Here is a 14,724-nt window from a genome sequence, read left to right as displayed (position 1 = left end):
GGTTGTTAGGTTAGTGCTATGTTATCTTTTAAAAAGTCTTATTTTTTGGCTTTCACAAGTGGACCTGGGTAGATAAGGTTTTTTTTGGGTGGGGGTGAGGGGTGAGGGGTGTGCTCTTCAGTTAAGGATCAAGTTTCATTCTTTTTCCATATGGACATTCAGTTGTCCCAGAGCTACTTATTTAAAAGATGACTTTTTTTTTTTTTTCACAGTTCTAGAGTGTACTTTGAAAATAGTCCATGTGCTCATACATGAATGAGTCTATTTTGTGCTCTCTATCCCATTGGTCTATTTGTCTCTATTTCACTATTGCGTTGTCAAATTTACTAAGATTTTATAGCAAGTCTCTTTCTCTATTTCAGAATGTTTTGGGAATTCATGGACCATTTTGTTTAGTATCAGCTTATCAACATTAATGAAGAAAACCTGTTGACATTTTATTTATTTATTTATTTATTTATTTTTTAATATATATGTTTTTAGTTGTGGATGGACACAATACCTTTATTTTATTCATTTATTTTTATGTGGTGCTAAGGATCGAAACCAGGGTCTCGCACATGTGAGGCAAGTGCTCTACTGCTGAGCCACCACCCCAGCCCAATACCTTTATTTTATTTATTTATTTTTATGTGGTGCTGAGAATCAAACCCAGTGCCTCACATGTGCTGGGCAAGTGCTCTACCACTGAGCCATAACCCCAGCCCAACTGATGACATTTTGATTGGAACTTCATTGAAACTATAAGTAAACTAAGGGAGAAATGATATCATTATGTTACTGAGTGTTCCAATCCAAGAACATAGTGTTTCTCCATTGATTTTAGTTTTATTTCTTTCAATAATGTTTATTAGTTTTCTGCTTAGAAGTACTAAACTTTTTCACTATATTTGTTATGTGAGTTTTGATTCTTAAATATTCAGTTTTCTATTTAGTTTCAGTCTTATTTTGTCTAGTTCAGACAGCTTCGAATTAGCATTTTGTGATTCTTTCTCAGCTGTTGGGCATCATTAAATTAGGCAATCAATATGTTGGTGTAACTTTACCCATTAGTAAAAATGTTCATAAAGGAGACCAAAGGTAGAGTATGACTTTTAGTTGAATATAAACTATTTTGTCCTGATATGATGTTTGAAATAGCTATTTATCTGTACAAATATATTTAGTTTAATAAACATTTTGCCATCCTTGTCATAAGCACGTATTTATTTATGATCACTAGAAAGAGACATTGGGTGACCATATGTGTGAGTCACATTTTTGTTGGTGTGATGAAATACTGAAAAGAACACCTTAGAGGTGGAAAAGTGTATTTTGAGCTCACAGTTTCAGAGATTTAATCCATGGCTGGCCGACTCTATTGCTCTGGTTCCAAGGTAAGGCCGAACATTGTGGCTGAGGGCCTGCCAGAGGATTACTGCTCTGCTCCTGTTGGCCCCGAAGCAGACAGAGAAAGGGCAGGAGCTGCAGGGAAGATGCCCCCTTTGGGGCAGGCCCCCAGTGACCCACCTCCTCCAGCCACTCCCCACCTGCCTACAGTTACCATCAGCTAGTCCATTCAAATGAGATGGACTGATCAGGTCACAGCCCTCCCAGTCTAGTCATTTTACCTCCAAACATTTCTTCATTAACACAGGAGCTTTTGGGGGATAGCTCATATAAAACCATAAGACTATGTGAATTAAAAAAAAAAACATGGTACAGCTGTTTCTGCTGTCAGATGGGGAGTATGCAGTGAAATGGAAAATACAAAATAGTTAGTGTGGAGGAAACCTGAGAATGTGTTCTGTAGTTTAAATGAACATAGCCAAATAATTATATTTAATAATATTAGATTTTCATTCTCTTTAGTTCATGCCAGTTGAGAATGGAGAAAGTGAACTCAGAAGTGTTTTGAGGAATTATTTTCAGAACTTAAAATTTTCTGAGATAATTGAAAATCACATGATAAAACATGTAAAATCTAGTAGGTTATGTGGACATTAGTATTAGGTTATATTTCTAAAATTTCTGGTTTTCCCAAAGTATTTGAATTATACTTTAGAGGCAAGGATTTCACTCCCCTAACCTAAATATAGCTCTTCTAATGTAAGATTTGGAAGCTGATGATTGCAAAGTTGGTGTAGAAACAAGTTTAAAAACACCTCCTGTAATCCCAGTGGCTCAGGAGGCTGAGGTAGGAGGATTGCAAATTCAAAGCCAGCTTCAGCAAAATCAAGGTACTAAGCAACTCAGTGAGACCCTGTCTCTAAATAAGATATAACATAGGGCTGGAGATGTGGCTCAGTGGTTGAGTGCCCCTGAGTTCAATTCCTGGTACCAAAAAAAACAAAACAAAACAAAAACCTATTCTGTGGATGTTTAATAAATTCATATCTGTTTGTTAATTTTTGAGTTTGTGGATTAGATGTTGTTTTCTTTGATTAAAAAAATTAGAGAAAGAGATAAAGCACTGTAAGAAAGAATCAGAATTCTGACTTCACAGGTTGAGATTAACTTGGGAAAAAGGACTTCTCTAAAGCGAAATGAAATGTGGGAAGCACTGGGTTTTCAGGCAGAGGCAGTGCTATTGTTAGCCCATTCATTTTCATGAGGCTGATCACAAAGTGAGGGTAATATATTGTATGTGGTCTGAGGGTGACCTAGGACATCATTCAGAGTCTTTGCAATAGAGATTTAAATTATTTTAAAGAAAGTTTTTCTATTTTTATTTATAAATTTATAAATGGTATGCTTAAAGCAATTATTTACAGATATATTTTGGCCATTTAGTTGTGCCAGCAATGATTATAATTTTTTATTGTTTTGTAATTCTGTATCATTTTTATTTTAAATCCATAAATTTTTATCTTTACAGCCTAAGATAATTTCTGTACTGTCTTTTCAGCACAAAGCTAGAGAGCAATGTACATGTTGTTAATTTGAAACTCTGCGCTCACCAGGACAGCCATGTTGGAAAGGCCTGATTGTCCTGAAGGCTTTGTTATTGGTTAACAGAGGGGAAGAAAGAGTGGGTTTTGTGTGAATTGTCATTCTGTGACGTGTGGACCTGGATTTCTCGGCAGGTCTTAACTAGACTCTAGGCTCCTCTTACAGAAGTTAGAAAGTCCACAGACCATGTGCATCCTGTGATGAAGCACTGTTGTCCGGTTGGTAAGGGGCGGGCTGAGTGGCATGCCGCCCCCTGCTCATGCTTTCATCCTTGTGACTGTTCATGTATTACGCTGATTTCTTATAGTCCCTGTATTCAACTTCTGGTGTGGACCATAGAAGCCCCAGATCCGACAGGACTTTTCAGGTCTATATGTAATTAATAGCATTACAAAAACAGAGTCCGAGCCTTGTCAGGTGCAGTAAATGCACTGTCCAAATGGAGCATTTGAAAGCAAAGCATTCTCAACCGCAGAATGCCTTTTGCACCACTGCCTCGTTCCTCACCTCTTCTCTCTACTCCATTCCCCCTGCGGTTATATTCCTTATGAATTTGTTCTTTACCCGCCTCACCTGGTCCAGTGAGCTCTTCATTTTCATCTTCCCATGAAGCCACCTGTGGCCAGCTGATCTTTCCTAAGTCCTTCAGACTTTCTCAGAGGCTTTCCATTGTCTGAAGAGCCTTCATTCTCCAAGCTGGTGTTCATGAAAGCTTGATTTCTGTCTGTTTTCCAGCACCATCTGTGCCTCTTCTCATTGTGATAGGATAAATGGTTGTGTATGATGGTGGACACTTTTAATGTTGACTCTGATTCCTTTTTCCTTCTTCTGAGAACAGTGTCTTTTGGGGAGGCCTCTTGCCTCTGCTTTAGCCACATAGTGAGCACAAGGATGTAGGCAAGCTGAGTTTTGGGTAGAGGAAGGCATAGCCTTTTTCCTTCAGAATGGGCCTGGTTTAGTCATGACTGAAGTGGCAACAGCAGTACCACTCTCAGGCCTTAGGCTCCCAGATACTGAAAAAAATCTATACTCAGGAAGGTGGGGAGTCCTTACCAGCCAACAGGTGTACAATTGTGACTCCTGAATTCCTTCATGCTTAAGTAGTACTGAAGTCCTAATCTTCAGGTAACTTCTGTACTAATTATTTCCCATGTTGATTCATGTATTGCTCACAGATAAAGAAATTGAGGGGGCTGGGGATGTGGCTCAAGCGGTAGCGCGCTCGCCTGGCATGCGTGCGGCCCGGGTTCGATCCTCAGCACCACATACCAACAAAGATGTTGTGTCCGCCGAGAACTAAAAAATAAATATTATAATTCTCTCTCTCTCTCTCTCTCTCTCTCTCTCTCTCTCTCTCCCCCTCACTCTCTTTAAAAAAAAAAAAAAGAAATTGAGGCACAGAGTGGTTGTCACTCATCTGTGGCCAACTAGGTGGGATATGATAGAACTGAAATTCAGGAGGTGCCACAGTCCCTGCTCTTATCCATTAATCTACTGTCTCTAATTACTGTCTTTTACACATGAGTATAATTTAAAACTCTGCCCAAGAATTTTAAGTCTAGTGGTATGGGAGGTGGTGTGGGGGAAGTGGTGTCAGCCTTCAGAAGGCTGGGTGAGAGGTGGTCATGACATGCACCCAAAGGGCGGCAAAACATTTTAAGACTTTTGCTAAGATTAATGTTTATGCTTCCTGTTAGTTGATATGGTGCTAGTTTTACCCACATCACTCACAAGGCTTGACTTGAATGAAGGGACACGATTACGTTCTCAAGTCTTATTTAACTAGAAGGTTAGGATGTAGGATGGCACTGCTTGAAATTTTTGAGAAGGATGGAAGTCTTAGGTCATCTGACCATGTTGAATTGTAACACTGTGTGTGTGTGTGTGTGTGTGTGTGTGTGTGTGTATTTTGCAGTAACCTCTGTTAAGTTTGCTCACAAAGCTTGCATCCCCCTGTTATTCCAGTTACCACTACTAGCTCCCCAAAGTATTTGGCACCTCCCCCCGGGGTGCTTTATTGTGATTTTATTGCTTGTTCTACTTTGTCTTCCTGGTTACTTTATTAATTCTCTGTCAGGGAATCCCCAAACTTGGCCCACACAGACCTGAAACTAGCAGGTACTTGGCAGCCATTTGCTGAATGAGCGCATGATGACTTCCAGCACTCAACAGACACCGAAGTAGTATAAAACTGGGGTCTGGTTGTAACAGGACTCAAGGAAAAGGGAAGAGACCCTTGTGGATGAGCACCAGCTGAGTGTGGCCTTGTCATCATTCTCTAATGATCAAAGAACATTTTAAATTCAGCAAGAGAGCTGCTTTCCTGCATGTCTAACTTGTTTCCCCTGCCCCTTTTCAGTCTCTCCTGGTCTCCCCACCCCTACCCCCTAAAGGCTGCCCTTTGTACTAGTGCCTTCTTTAATTCCCCTCTTGGACTCCTTCACTGTATCTGATTTTTACCTCTGTTGGTGCATTGGCTGACCTCTCCCCCTGTGTGATTTTTATTGTTGGGTGTGCGTATTGTTTGCTTTTCTAGACTATAAACTCTGTGCAAAACCCAGGTCTGTCCAAAACAGCCCTTTCTGAGTGAGAAGGGTCACCAATCAGACAGTCACCAATCAACCTGATGTGTGGTTGCTTCCCAGAAATCAACCTGTGGTCTTTGACTTGTTACCTAAGCACTGGCCACCTGAACCTGTCTCCAGGCAGGTGAGATGGTGGAGAAAGTGGCAGAGTTACAGCGGTTTGGGTCATAGTTTTTCGATGCTGTTTTACCAGTCTGGTGACATGGGCAGTTTATGTCATCTCACAGATCCTCATTTTACTGACATGTTAAGTAGAAATATCATTTATGTTTTACTGGTTTCTTAGACCTCCCCCTATTTTTGAGGAAGAAATGATATAAAAGACACTTTTTTATAGGTATGAAATGTCATGCAGAAGTAAGATTAATTCTAGAATAAATTGAAGATTTTACAGCTGTGTAAACAAACTAGACTCTGATGTCTGAAATATTAATCTATAGAAAATGGTTTTTAGAGTAAAGCCCTAATGTAATTCCTTGTAAGTAATGCTTAGTAAATGAGTATTGTGGTTGTTATTAGCAGTATTATATTCCTTTTTCAAAACTTCCTTTATCTGAAAAACAATGATTCCCATCCACAGATTAATCTTAACTTTTATCATTCCAGTATGTCTTTATGCCACTTCGACTTTCTTGTGTCATTGAAAGTGACTACAAAAAGGTATAAAAGTGACAGGATTTAGAGAAGAGTGAGGAACTAGTAAGCATTCACTTAAGGCAGTTAGATAGAAATCATGCCATCTCCTATTTTAGTGTTCTGTTCAGTTTTTGAAATAAGCTTCATAATGTAGGCCATACCAGAGCCCCGCAACTTAAGTGTGCTGACAGAATGGGACGTCCCACATGTAGGCAGAGCACTCGCTCCAGTCCTTATTTCCCACCCGCTATATTCTAGAAATACATGGCATGTAAAATCTCACATTACCTTTAATTGCAAATATACGTCAATCAAGCTATACGAAAACCAAGCTAACCTTGATTCAAAGAAAGGAGACACAGTACAGAAAATAGGGAGGAACATTGACTGTAGTAAATGTAAAAGAAATAGAAGAACCACACAATTCAACTTTATTTATTTCCTTTGTTTTTTTTTTTGTGCTGGGGATCAAACCCAAGGCCTCACACATGTTAGACAAGCACTCTGCCATTGAGCTACAACCCCACATGATTCAGAGAATATCCTAAGTTGTAAAATTCAATTTGATACGTGATCCTAACTAAATAAAAGGTCTCTTGCCTGTCCCTAGCATCCCAGCTTCCCATTCTTTAAAGAATTTTTTTTTTTTTAGTTGTCAATAGGTCTTCTTTTAAATTTATTTATATGCAGTGCTGAGGATTGAACCTCACACATGCCAGGCAAGCAGCTCTACCACTGAGCCATCAAGCTTCCCATTCTTAAGTGCAGGCAGCTCTGTCTGTTAACAGACAGTGAGAAGCCAGACATCTACATCTTCATGCTGTTTGAATTGCTATCAGACCCCCATTTTTCTCTGCTTTAACTATAAAATTGCTCATATAAATTCATAGTTACTGCAATATATTTTGCAAAATTAAACTAGAAAGATATTATTTTGTAACCAAAAAGTAAAAGTTAATTTCAGTATTCTTGAAGCAACAAAAAGAATTGAATCAGGGAGCTATGAAAACAGCTTATTTTTAATATCCAAACTGTAGGGATATAAAATGAGAGGATTATATAAGAGGTATAAAAGGAAGAAATTACAACTTCAAAAAACAAGTGATTCCTAAGATCATTTTGTATAAGGAGGTTCTTACCAATACCTGCCAAACTTGGCATGAAGCCATCTTCCCTCATCCTCTTAAAAGCCACATCTAAAAGAAAAACTGTCAAATTTGTATTTTTAATTAAAAAATTATTGTGATTATAAAGCAAACATAAATGTAACTTTCTGAAAATGCTAGATAGCAGAATGATATTTAGTAATTTAATTTAAGGAACTTTAGTGTTATTTAACTGATTATAAACTTTTTGCAATGCATTTTTCATAATGTTCTAATATTATCTCTTTAAAAGAGGGAGACAAAAATCATTCCAAAGACTGGTGTTTTTGTTAACTCCCATTTTCTCAGTGTCGCTGCTAAACAAGTTAGTGAGTTTTCTCTGGGTGTCTTCTCTATTGCTTTTCTTTAATTCTTCCTAGTGCAACAGTCTAGCTAGCATTTTACATGATAAAGGAGATATACGGAACTAATCCTAGAAACCTCTTAATGCTTTCTCACACGGAACACCTCCAGGGACGGAGAAGACAGAATGCTTCATTTGCATTCTAAAACATTAGGGACTTGGAACCAGTCTTTCAGCTGGAAATGTTATTGCATTTACTGTCCCTAGGAGAAGAAAGGTTAAGGGCCCACTCAGGTTTACGTTAGCTCATCTCTTTTTAGTATCCTGATCTGCACAAAGAGCATAGAATGTTGAAGCATAAATGCCCAGTCCTCTTTCTTCTTTACAATCAGTGAGACTAGGGAAGTAGATATCAGTGTCGATTATAGGGAAATAAAAAGGAGAAAATCAGATATGCATAAAAGAAATGGCAAACATCAACAGACTGAAATCTGAGTCTTCTAAGAATTGAACATTTCCAAAATTAATATGAAACATACTAATATGAATTTTTAAAAAATATTTTCCCCAAAAGTTTAAAGTTTACCTAAAAAGTATAAAAATATCCAGAGGTTTACACTTTGTTTAAATGGGTTTTCTTTTTTTGTGTTGCATGGGCTAGAACCCAGAGCCTCTGGCATGTTGGGCCAGTGGTCTATCATTGAGCTACACTTCAGCCTTAGATGGTTTTATTAAAGTAACAAGTACCAAGAACTTCTTGTTTGCCATTTCTCAAGTAGTTTGGAAACTTCAAAACATTTCATAAGAGAAATTCAACATTTTTTTTGAGTTAATATTAGCTGAAAAATAGAAATGGAAGTTATTCCATTGCCAAATATTAGAAAGTGTCCTATGCCCTTATGCTCACTTCCCACCTATGTGTGAAAAACAGGGTTTTAGATTTAACTATATTCCTTAAAATTTACCTAACTAGAAAACCTGACTTCTGCCAATAAAGTTGAGAAAGTTCCTACTATTCTCTGTCCTTAACTAAACACTGTACATAGTCGTCATCTGGAAGTAATATTGCAGCCTGAATGCATCGTGCCAAGTAGACATTTAATACAGAATATATACCAGACCAAATGAAACCCAGATCCTAGCAATATTGAAGCAAAGACACAGGTTCCTTTGGTTAAACCAAGTCGCAGAATACACAGTGTACCAGATTTCAGTTGAACTTGTACTTAGCATGCTAAACAACTTAAAACACTGTATTGATTTATATTTTTATCTAGAAGCTTACTATAGACGCTTTGCCCTCTTTTGCTACCTGTGTCTCACAACTAGCAGCTTCCTGTATGTTCTTATCCTCTTTTGGGGGACGGTGGGGGGGACTGGGGACTGAACTCAGGGGCACTTGATCACTGAGCCACATTCTCAGCCCTATTTTATATTTTATTTAGAGACAGGGTTTCACTGAGTTGCTTAGGACCTCACTTTTGCTGAGGCTGGCTTAGAACTGGTGATCTTCCTGCCTCAGCCTCTCGAGCCACTGAAATTATAGGCGTACTGAGCAACAGCTGTATGTTCTTATCCCAATGAATCACAATTTTTTTTTCATGGTTCTGGGGATCAAGGTGAATTCTGTGCCAATGAGCTACATCCCTAGGATATAAATTGGATTCTTAGTTTATCATGAGTTGACCAACAGTGGAAGAAGATAGGTTTTGTGCTGGTTGAGGGCACCCTGCTTCAGGTTGCTCTGCTCTTAGAGGGTGCTGCCATTCAGTGTTGGGGAGGATCAACTGGGATTCACACTCTGGCCTTCTCCAGCCTGCGTTGTCTCAGTGCTGGGCTCAGGCCTTCTAGGATACTCTGTAGTAGTGGTGGCAGAGCTTTTCCTTACCCACCGGACTGGTATTTTTTTCACGACCATAAATATTACAGTAGGAATGTGCCTCCCTTCTCTGTTTAAATGTTCTCCCCCCACCATGATTATTTTTTAAAGTACAATGAGTTTACGTTAAAAACCAACATAGAGGGCTGGGGTTGTGGCTCAGTGGTATAGCGCTTGCCTGGCATGTGTGAGGCACTGGGTTTGACCCTTAGCACCGCATATAAATAAATAAAATAAAGGTCCATTACAAAAAAAGAAAGACCAACATAGATTTCAGCATGCATTTCCTAAGCTGGAGGACAAGCCTGCCCTTTCTTACACAGTAACTCTTAGGAGCTCAGGTGTTAATGTGCCTAAAATTCCTTACTGGTGTTAAAATGAATTGTTCATTTGTTTTTCAGTTTTTTAAAGAAAGCACCCAAAGGTTAGGTAATATTACATTGAAGGACCAGTAGTTGCCTTGTTGGAAACAAAAACTATTTACATTTAATAAGAAATCTGTTTGCAGGTTGTGTCTGCCACATTTACAGCACAGTGTAATATGCTGTTACCAAAGGCATAATGAAATACAGCTTGTGGCACTCATGCAGTATAGCGTGGTTACCCACCAGCGAATCCACTGGAGGTAGGAAAGGAAAGGAAAGCAGGACCAGGCCTCCCATTCATCCATTTCTCCTCTGTCACTGCTTGGGCAGCCCTCTGTAGAGCCTGTCGCTATGTTCCTGGCACAAGTGGCCTGAGGTACCTGTTTCGGGTGCTTAGAAAGTCCAGACCCAGCTGTCTGCGATTCCAGCAACCTTATGGCATGGGGCAGTTTCTTTCTTGGCAAACACTAGTAGGTCGGAACGCCTGATCTTATGAAGTATTATAGGGCAAATAAGTAAGCATCCAGTTGTCATCCAGATGTAAACAGTTGATCTGATCCCAGAAGGCCTGCCCATGTGACCCATCCCAGTCTCTTTCTTTCTTTGTTTTCTTTGCAGTGCTGGGGATGGAACCCAGGGCCTCATGCATGCTTGTCAAGTGCTTTACCACTGGGCTACACCCCAGCCCATTCCTCTCAATCTTCACCTCCAACTTCTCTCTATGAATGTCCCCACGACTTTGACTCTTATAGTAATTATTTCCTTTTATTCTAAAACAGCTTTATTGTTTCAAGATGCCTTGGTTTGTTTGTTTCTCTTTTTCATGTTAGTTTCTTTGAGTGGTATTTGGAGACCACAGTTGGGGTGCTAGGCATGGTCATTTCTATGGATTGATTGATCATTTCTTCTAGTCCTTTAAATTGACAGTGCTGGAAGATAAAGTGTGTATATTCACAGTTTTTTTTCATTTGGTGGTGCAGGGGATTGAACTCAAGGCTTTGTGGGTGTGAGGCAAGCACTCTACCAATTGAGCTATATCCCCAGCCCTATTCACAGGTTTTTAACAGGCATGTTTTAACAGAATGTGTGTTGTATTAATTTCTGAGGCATGCTTCATCAGTATTCTCTTACCATGATCTCATTCTTCCTTTTTTTGGTCACAGAATTATGGAAGTTGGGATACTAGGATGTTGCTTTCTTATTTTGCTTGAATTGCATGTGAGGGCCAACCTCGGGAGTCCTCCATACATGGATAAGAAGGAGCTAGTTCTTTGGAACCTTTGTTTGAACAGTCACCCACCACACTAGTGGCTATTTTTCCTTTGTGTTGGATGGGACAAAGAATAGTTACTAAATACTTGATGTGAGCATTTTTCTGGACAATTTTGCATTTTGGGGTGAGCAATTTTCCTCAAATTAGAATACACGAGACAAATCTGGTTAATCAGTGGTCCAGGTCGTCAGGCTCCTGTTAATCAGAAGTTTTACTCTATAATCATAATGTATTTGGATGTTCTCATTTACATTGTCTCTTCCATCTGTGTGGGTATTCTGATTGCTTGATTACATCTGCCTGGCATAGTGGTTTTTAAAACAGCGTTTATAATGAAGTTTTTCTGTCTTAGCAGGTAAAATGAGAATATGGAAAGACAATTGGTGTGGAAGCATGATTGTCCCCTCTTGCCTTCCATAGCATTTAGTGAGTGGCAGGTTTGGGATAAAGAGAAATGAGTATGATTACTGCCCTGGTCCATAATGGATGGCTTATAAAGATGGAGACCTGGTTTGCAGGGAGTGCTGGGTCTGCCAACTCTTCTCAGGTACAACAGCTCCACTTTTCATGTGTTTTATATTTTTATGATTTTGTATAAGATTATTTTTTTATGACAATAGGTTCTGCTAAAACTAGATTCAAACATTTCATGGAGAGGTACTTTATGAGCATCTTTTGTGGCTAAAGAAGTTTCTTACCCCAAATTTGCCATTTGGAATACTAATGATTGTAGGTATTTGGGTTCCTATAGTCTATACAGGAGTTCTGCGGACCGAACTGTCTTATTCTAGTGTTCGCTGTCTGTTGGGACTTCTGGGTAGTAGAGAAAACCTAATAGTTGTCAGTGAAGCTCCATATCCTGTACAACCACAAGACTGGGATCTTGATTAGAATCAGTTATATCCATGTATGTATAATATGTCGAAATACATTCTACTGCCATGTTTATCTAAAAAGAACAACAAAAAAATTCTGTTCCAGAAAAAACAAACACCTAATAGTTGTGGTATACAGCTTGGTGCTTCACTTTATAATTGATGGGCCTCAGGCAGTTACCCCAAAATATGGCCTCTAGGCATATTGAATATTGTGAGCTGAAGGAGTTTGAGAAAATACCAAAAGCAGAACCCTTTTCCATCATTCTCCTGTCAAGCAGACGATAAACCTAGGGATTTTTTTTGATGTATCTCTTTTTTTTTTATTGGTTGTTCACAACATTACAAAGCTCATGACATATCATGTTTCATACATTTGATTCAAGTGGGTTATGAACTCCCATTTTCACCCCAAATGCAGATTGCAGAATCACGTCGGTTACACGTCCACATTTTTACATACTGCCATATTAGTGACTGTTTTGTCCTGCTGCCTTTCCTATCCCTACTATTTGATGTATCTCTTAAACAGGTTGTAAGGCCTTTCCTGGCCCTGGAGGAAAGGTTGGAGGGACCCAGAGCATGCCCGAGTAAGTGAGCAGGCCTTGAGAGGTTCCCCAGTTTACTGCGATTGCCCTGTCATTTCCCATGACTGACCACACTTTATCAAGTCTGTATAAGAAATGCTCAAGTTTAACTCTCTCTTTGGGTCTTCATTTTCTTATGAGGGCTTGTGGGTCAGGTAAAACTTACAGTACATAAACCCATGTGCTTCTGTTCTGTTAATCTGTCACTAGTGGTGGATGACTCAGCCATAAACTTGGAAGGGTAGAGTGAAGAGGTGTTTTTCCTCCCTTATGTTATTTTATTTAATCCTTCAATCAAGCATGGAAGACTGCTGGTCACCCAAAGAAACAGACTCAGAATCTAAAATTTCCCTTTCCCCATCTGGGCAGCAGGGAAATATACAGTAGAGGCAGTGGCTTTTTGACACATTTGTTCTGAATGAGTTCAGTTGCCATTTTTAACTTCCTTCTATACTCGGTAACCTTTTATGATCCATATCTCAGCCTGGACTTGCCTTATTGGCCTTCCAGACAGGGTTACTAGACTGTCCCCTGGGCCTCTCAGCTCAACATGTGCAGAGTTGAAGTCATCATCTCTTCTCCCGAATATGTATCTTCTCACATATTCTTTTTGTTGATTCCCTGTTCTGTTTCTACCTCCTGCTCTGGGTGGGTTTACTCCTCTTCCGCCACTGTGGCTGGGAGGCCTGTCCAAGCAGCAAGCTGTGAGGGCTCTGGTTACCAGGAGAATGGCGCTCCTTTCCCTTGCCAGGATCTTCACAAGCAGCCACCCCAACAGGTAGAGCAGGTGACGTAACATGATATACAAGCAGTGTGACTTATGGTCACCCCAACCCTGACCATGGGTCCTAGAAGAACCAGTAGTTAGGCATCCTGCCCTGGGGATGTCCAGAATGCACATCAGCTTTTTCCTTTTTTATATTTAACTTTCTTTGCTTAATGACGTCATCCTTTATGTCAGACAACATCTGCCTTGCCTCTAACTATATTGTATTCCATTGTGTCCCCACTTACTATTTTCACCACTACCATTTTGCTTATTATGACATAAACACACAAAGATAGACCCGTTGTCAGAGAGCTGTTATAACTTATACAGAGCAATTCACTTATTTATTTATTGATTGATTGGAAACCATAACTCTCTTGTTGAGTTCCCACTGTATTCTTGACTCACCTTTTGTAGTCACAGGTTGTAAAACAATTCTGCTCCTTATTTCTGGGTTATTAATGTTTCCTTGGATTTGCTAATATCCTGTAGTCTTTATCCATGTTATCCCCTGACATGTAGCTCAAAACCTGGAATAGAGTTGGCATTCAGTATGTATGGGTGTTTTGTATGAAGTTCTGGGCTGCAGGGTATTGAGGATACAAAGATTCACAAGGCAATTTAAAGGTGAACATACTGTTTTGATTGGGTGCAGGGTATTGTATAAAAATATCTTGTCATAGAGGTTGCTTTTCTAAAGAATACTGTTGCTGTCAAGTTGCTGCATTATTTTCAGATCTTCTGTGACCTGAATTTGTTCGATATGTCTATGTACACATGTACTGTAAGCAATACAGCATTGTATATTTTAATGTGTTGGTGCAGAGGTTTACTTTTCAGTTTGATATATAAATATAATAATTATAGTTATTATATAATTATGAAAACATGTATGGTTTTTAAAAAATAAAATTATGACTCCTTATCATGCTATGTAATGTTTTTGTTATAAATTTCAACTTGTTTTTCTCTGCAGGCAGCAGAAGATGTTATTTTCATTGGACCTGACACACATGCTATTCAAGCCATGGGTGACAAGATTGAAAGCAAATTATTAGCCAAGAAAGCAAAGGTTAACACAATCCCTGGCTTTGATGGGGTAGTAAAGGTGAGAAACTGTATTTCTGTTATCTTTATAGTACCCGTCCTCCAACCAAACATTTTGTGACAGTTCCAGGATGAAATGTAATTATCATTTTTTTTGGATATACATGAGATAAAAAAAATCAGTGTTGTTTACACTTGGATTATTTTCAGTGTAAAGAGAAGTGCCTTAAGCATTGTATTTAATGAATCAGTATTGACTTAGCCCTCATGAGAGAAAAACTTGGTGATTGAAAATGGAGCTGTCAGATCTATGGATTTCATGTAAGTT

The 14,724-nt window shown here is 39.1% G+C and overlaps 1 protein-coding gene across 6 annotated transcripts in view; it reads left to right on the top strand.

Moving 5' to 3' along the window:
• The window catches only part of PCCA (propionyl-CoA carboxylase subunit alpha), a 371,716-nt gene that overhangs the window by 104,127 nt on the left and 252,865 nt on the right, over nt 1-14,724 (top strand). For all 6 annotated transcript variants that reach the window (XM_081297671.1, XM_081297670.1, XM_081297669.1 and 3 more), the window contains exon 7: nt 14,326-14,457. In XM_081297671.1, coding sequence (XP_081153797.1) covers nt 14,326-14,457 — 132 coding nt within the window. The remainder of the gene's footprint in view (nt 1-14,325; nt 14,458-14,724) is intronic.

Source organism: Spermophilus citellus (genome assembly GCF_964194105.1).
Source record: "Spermophilus citellus genome assembly, chromosome: 1".
NCBI classification, from domain to species: Eukaryota; Metazoa; Chordata; class Mammalia; order Rodentia; family Sciuridae; genus Spermophilus; species Spermophilus citellus.
The sequence above is the reverse complement of the archived record's forward strand: the minus strand, read 5'-3'. Positions and strand labels throughout refer to the sequence as shown.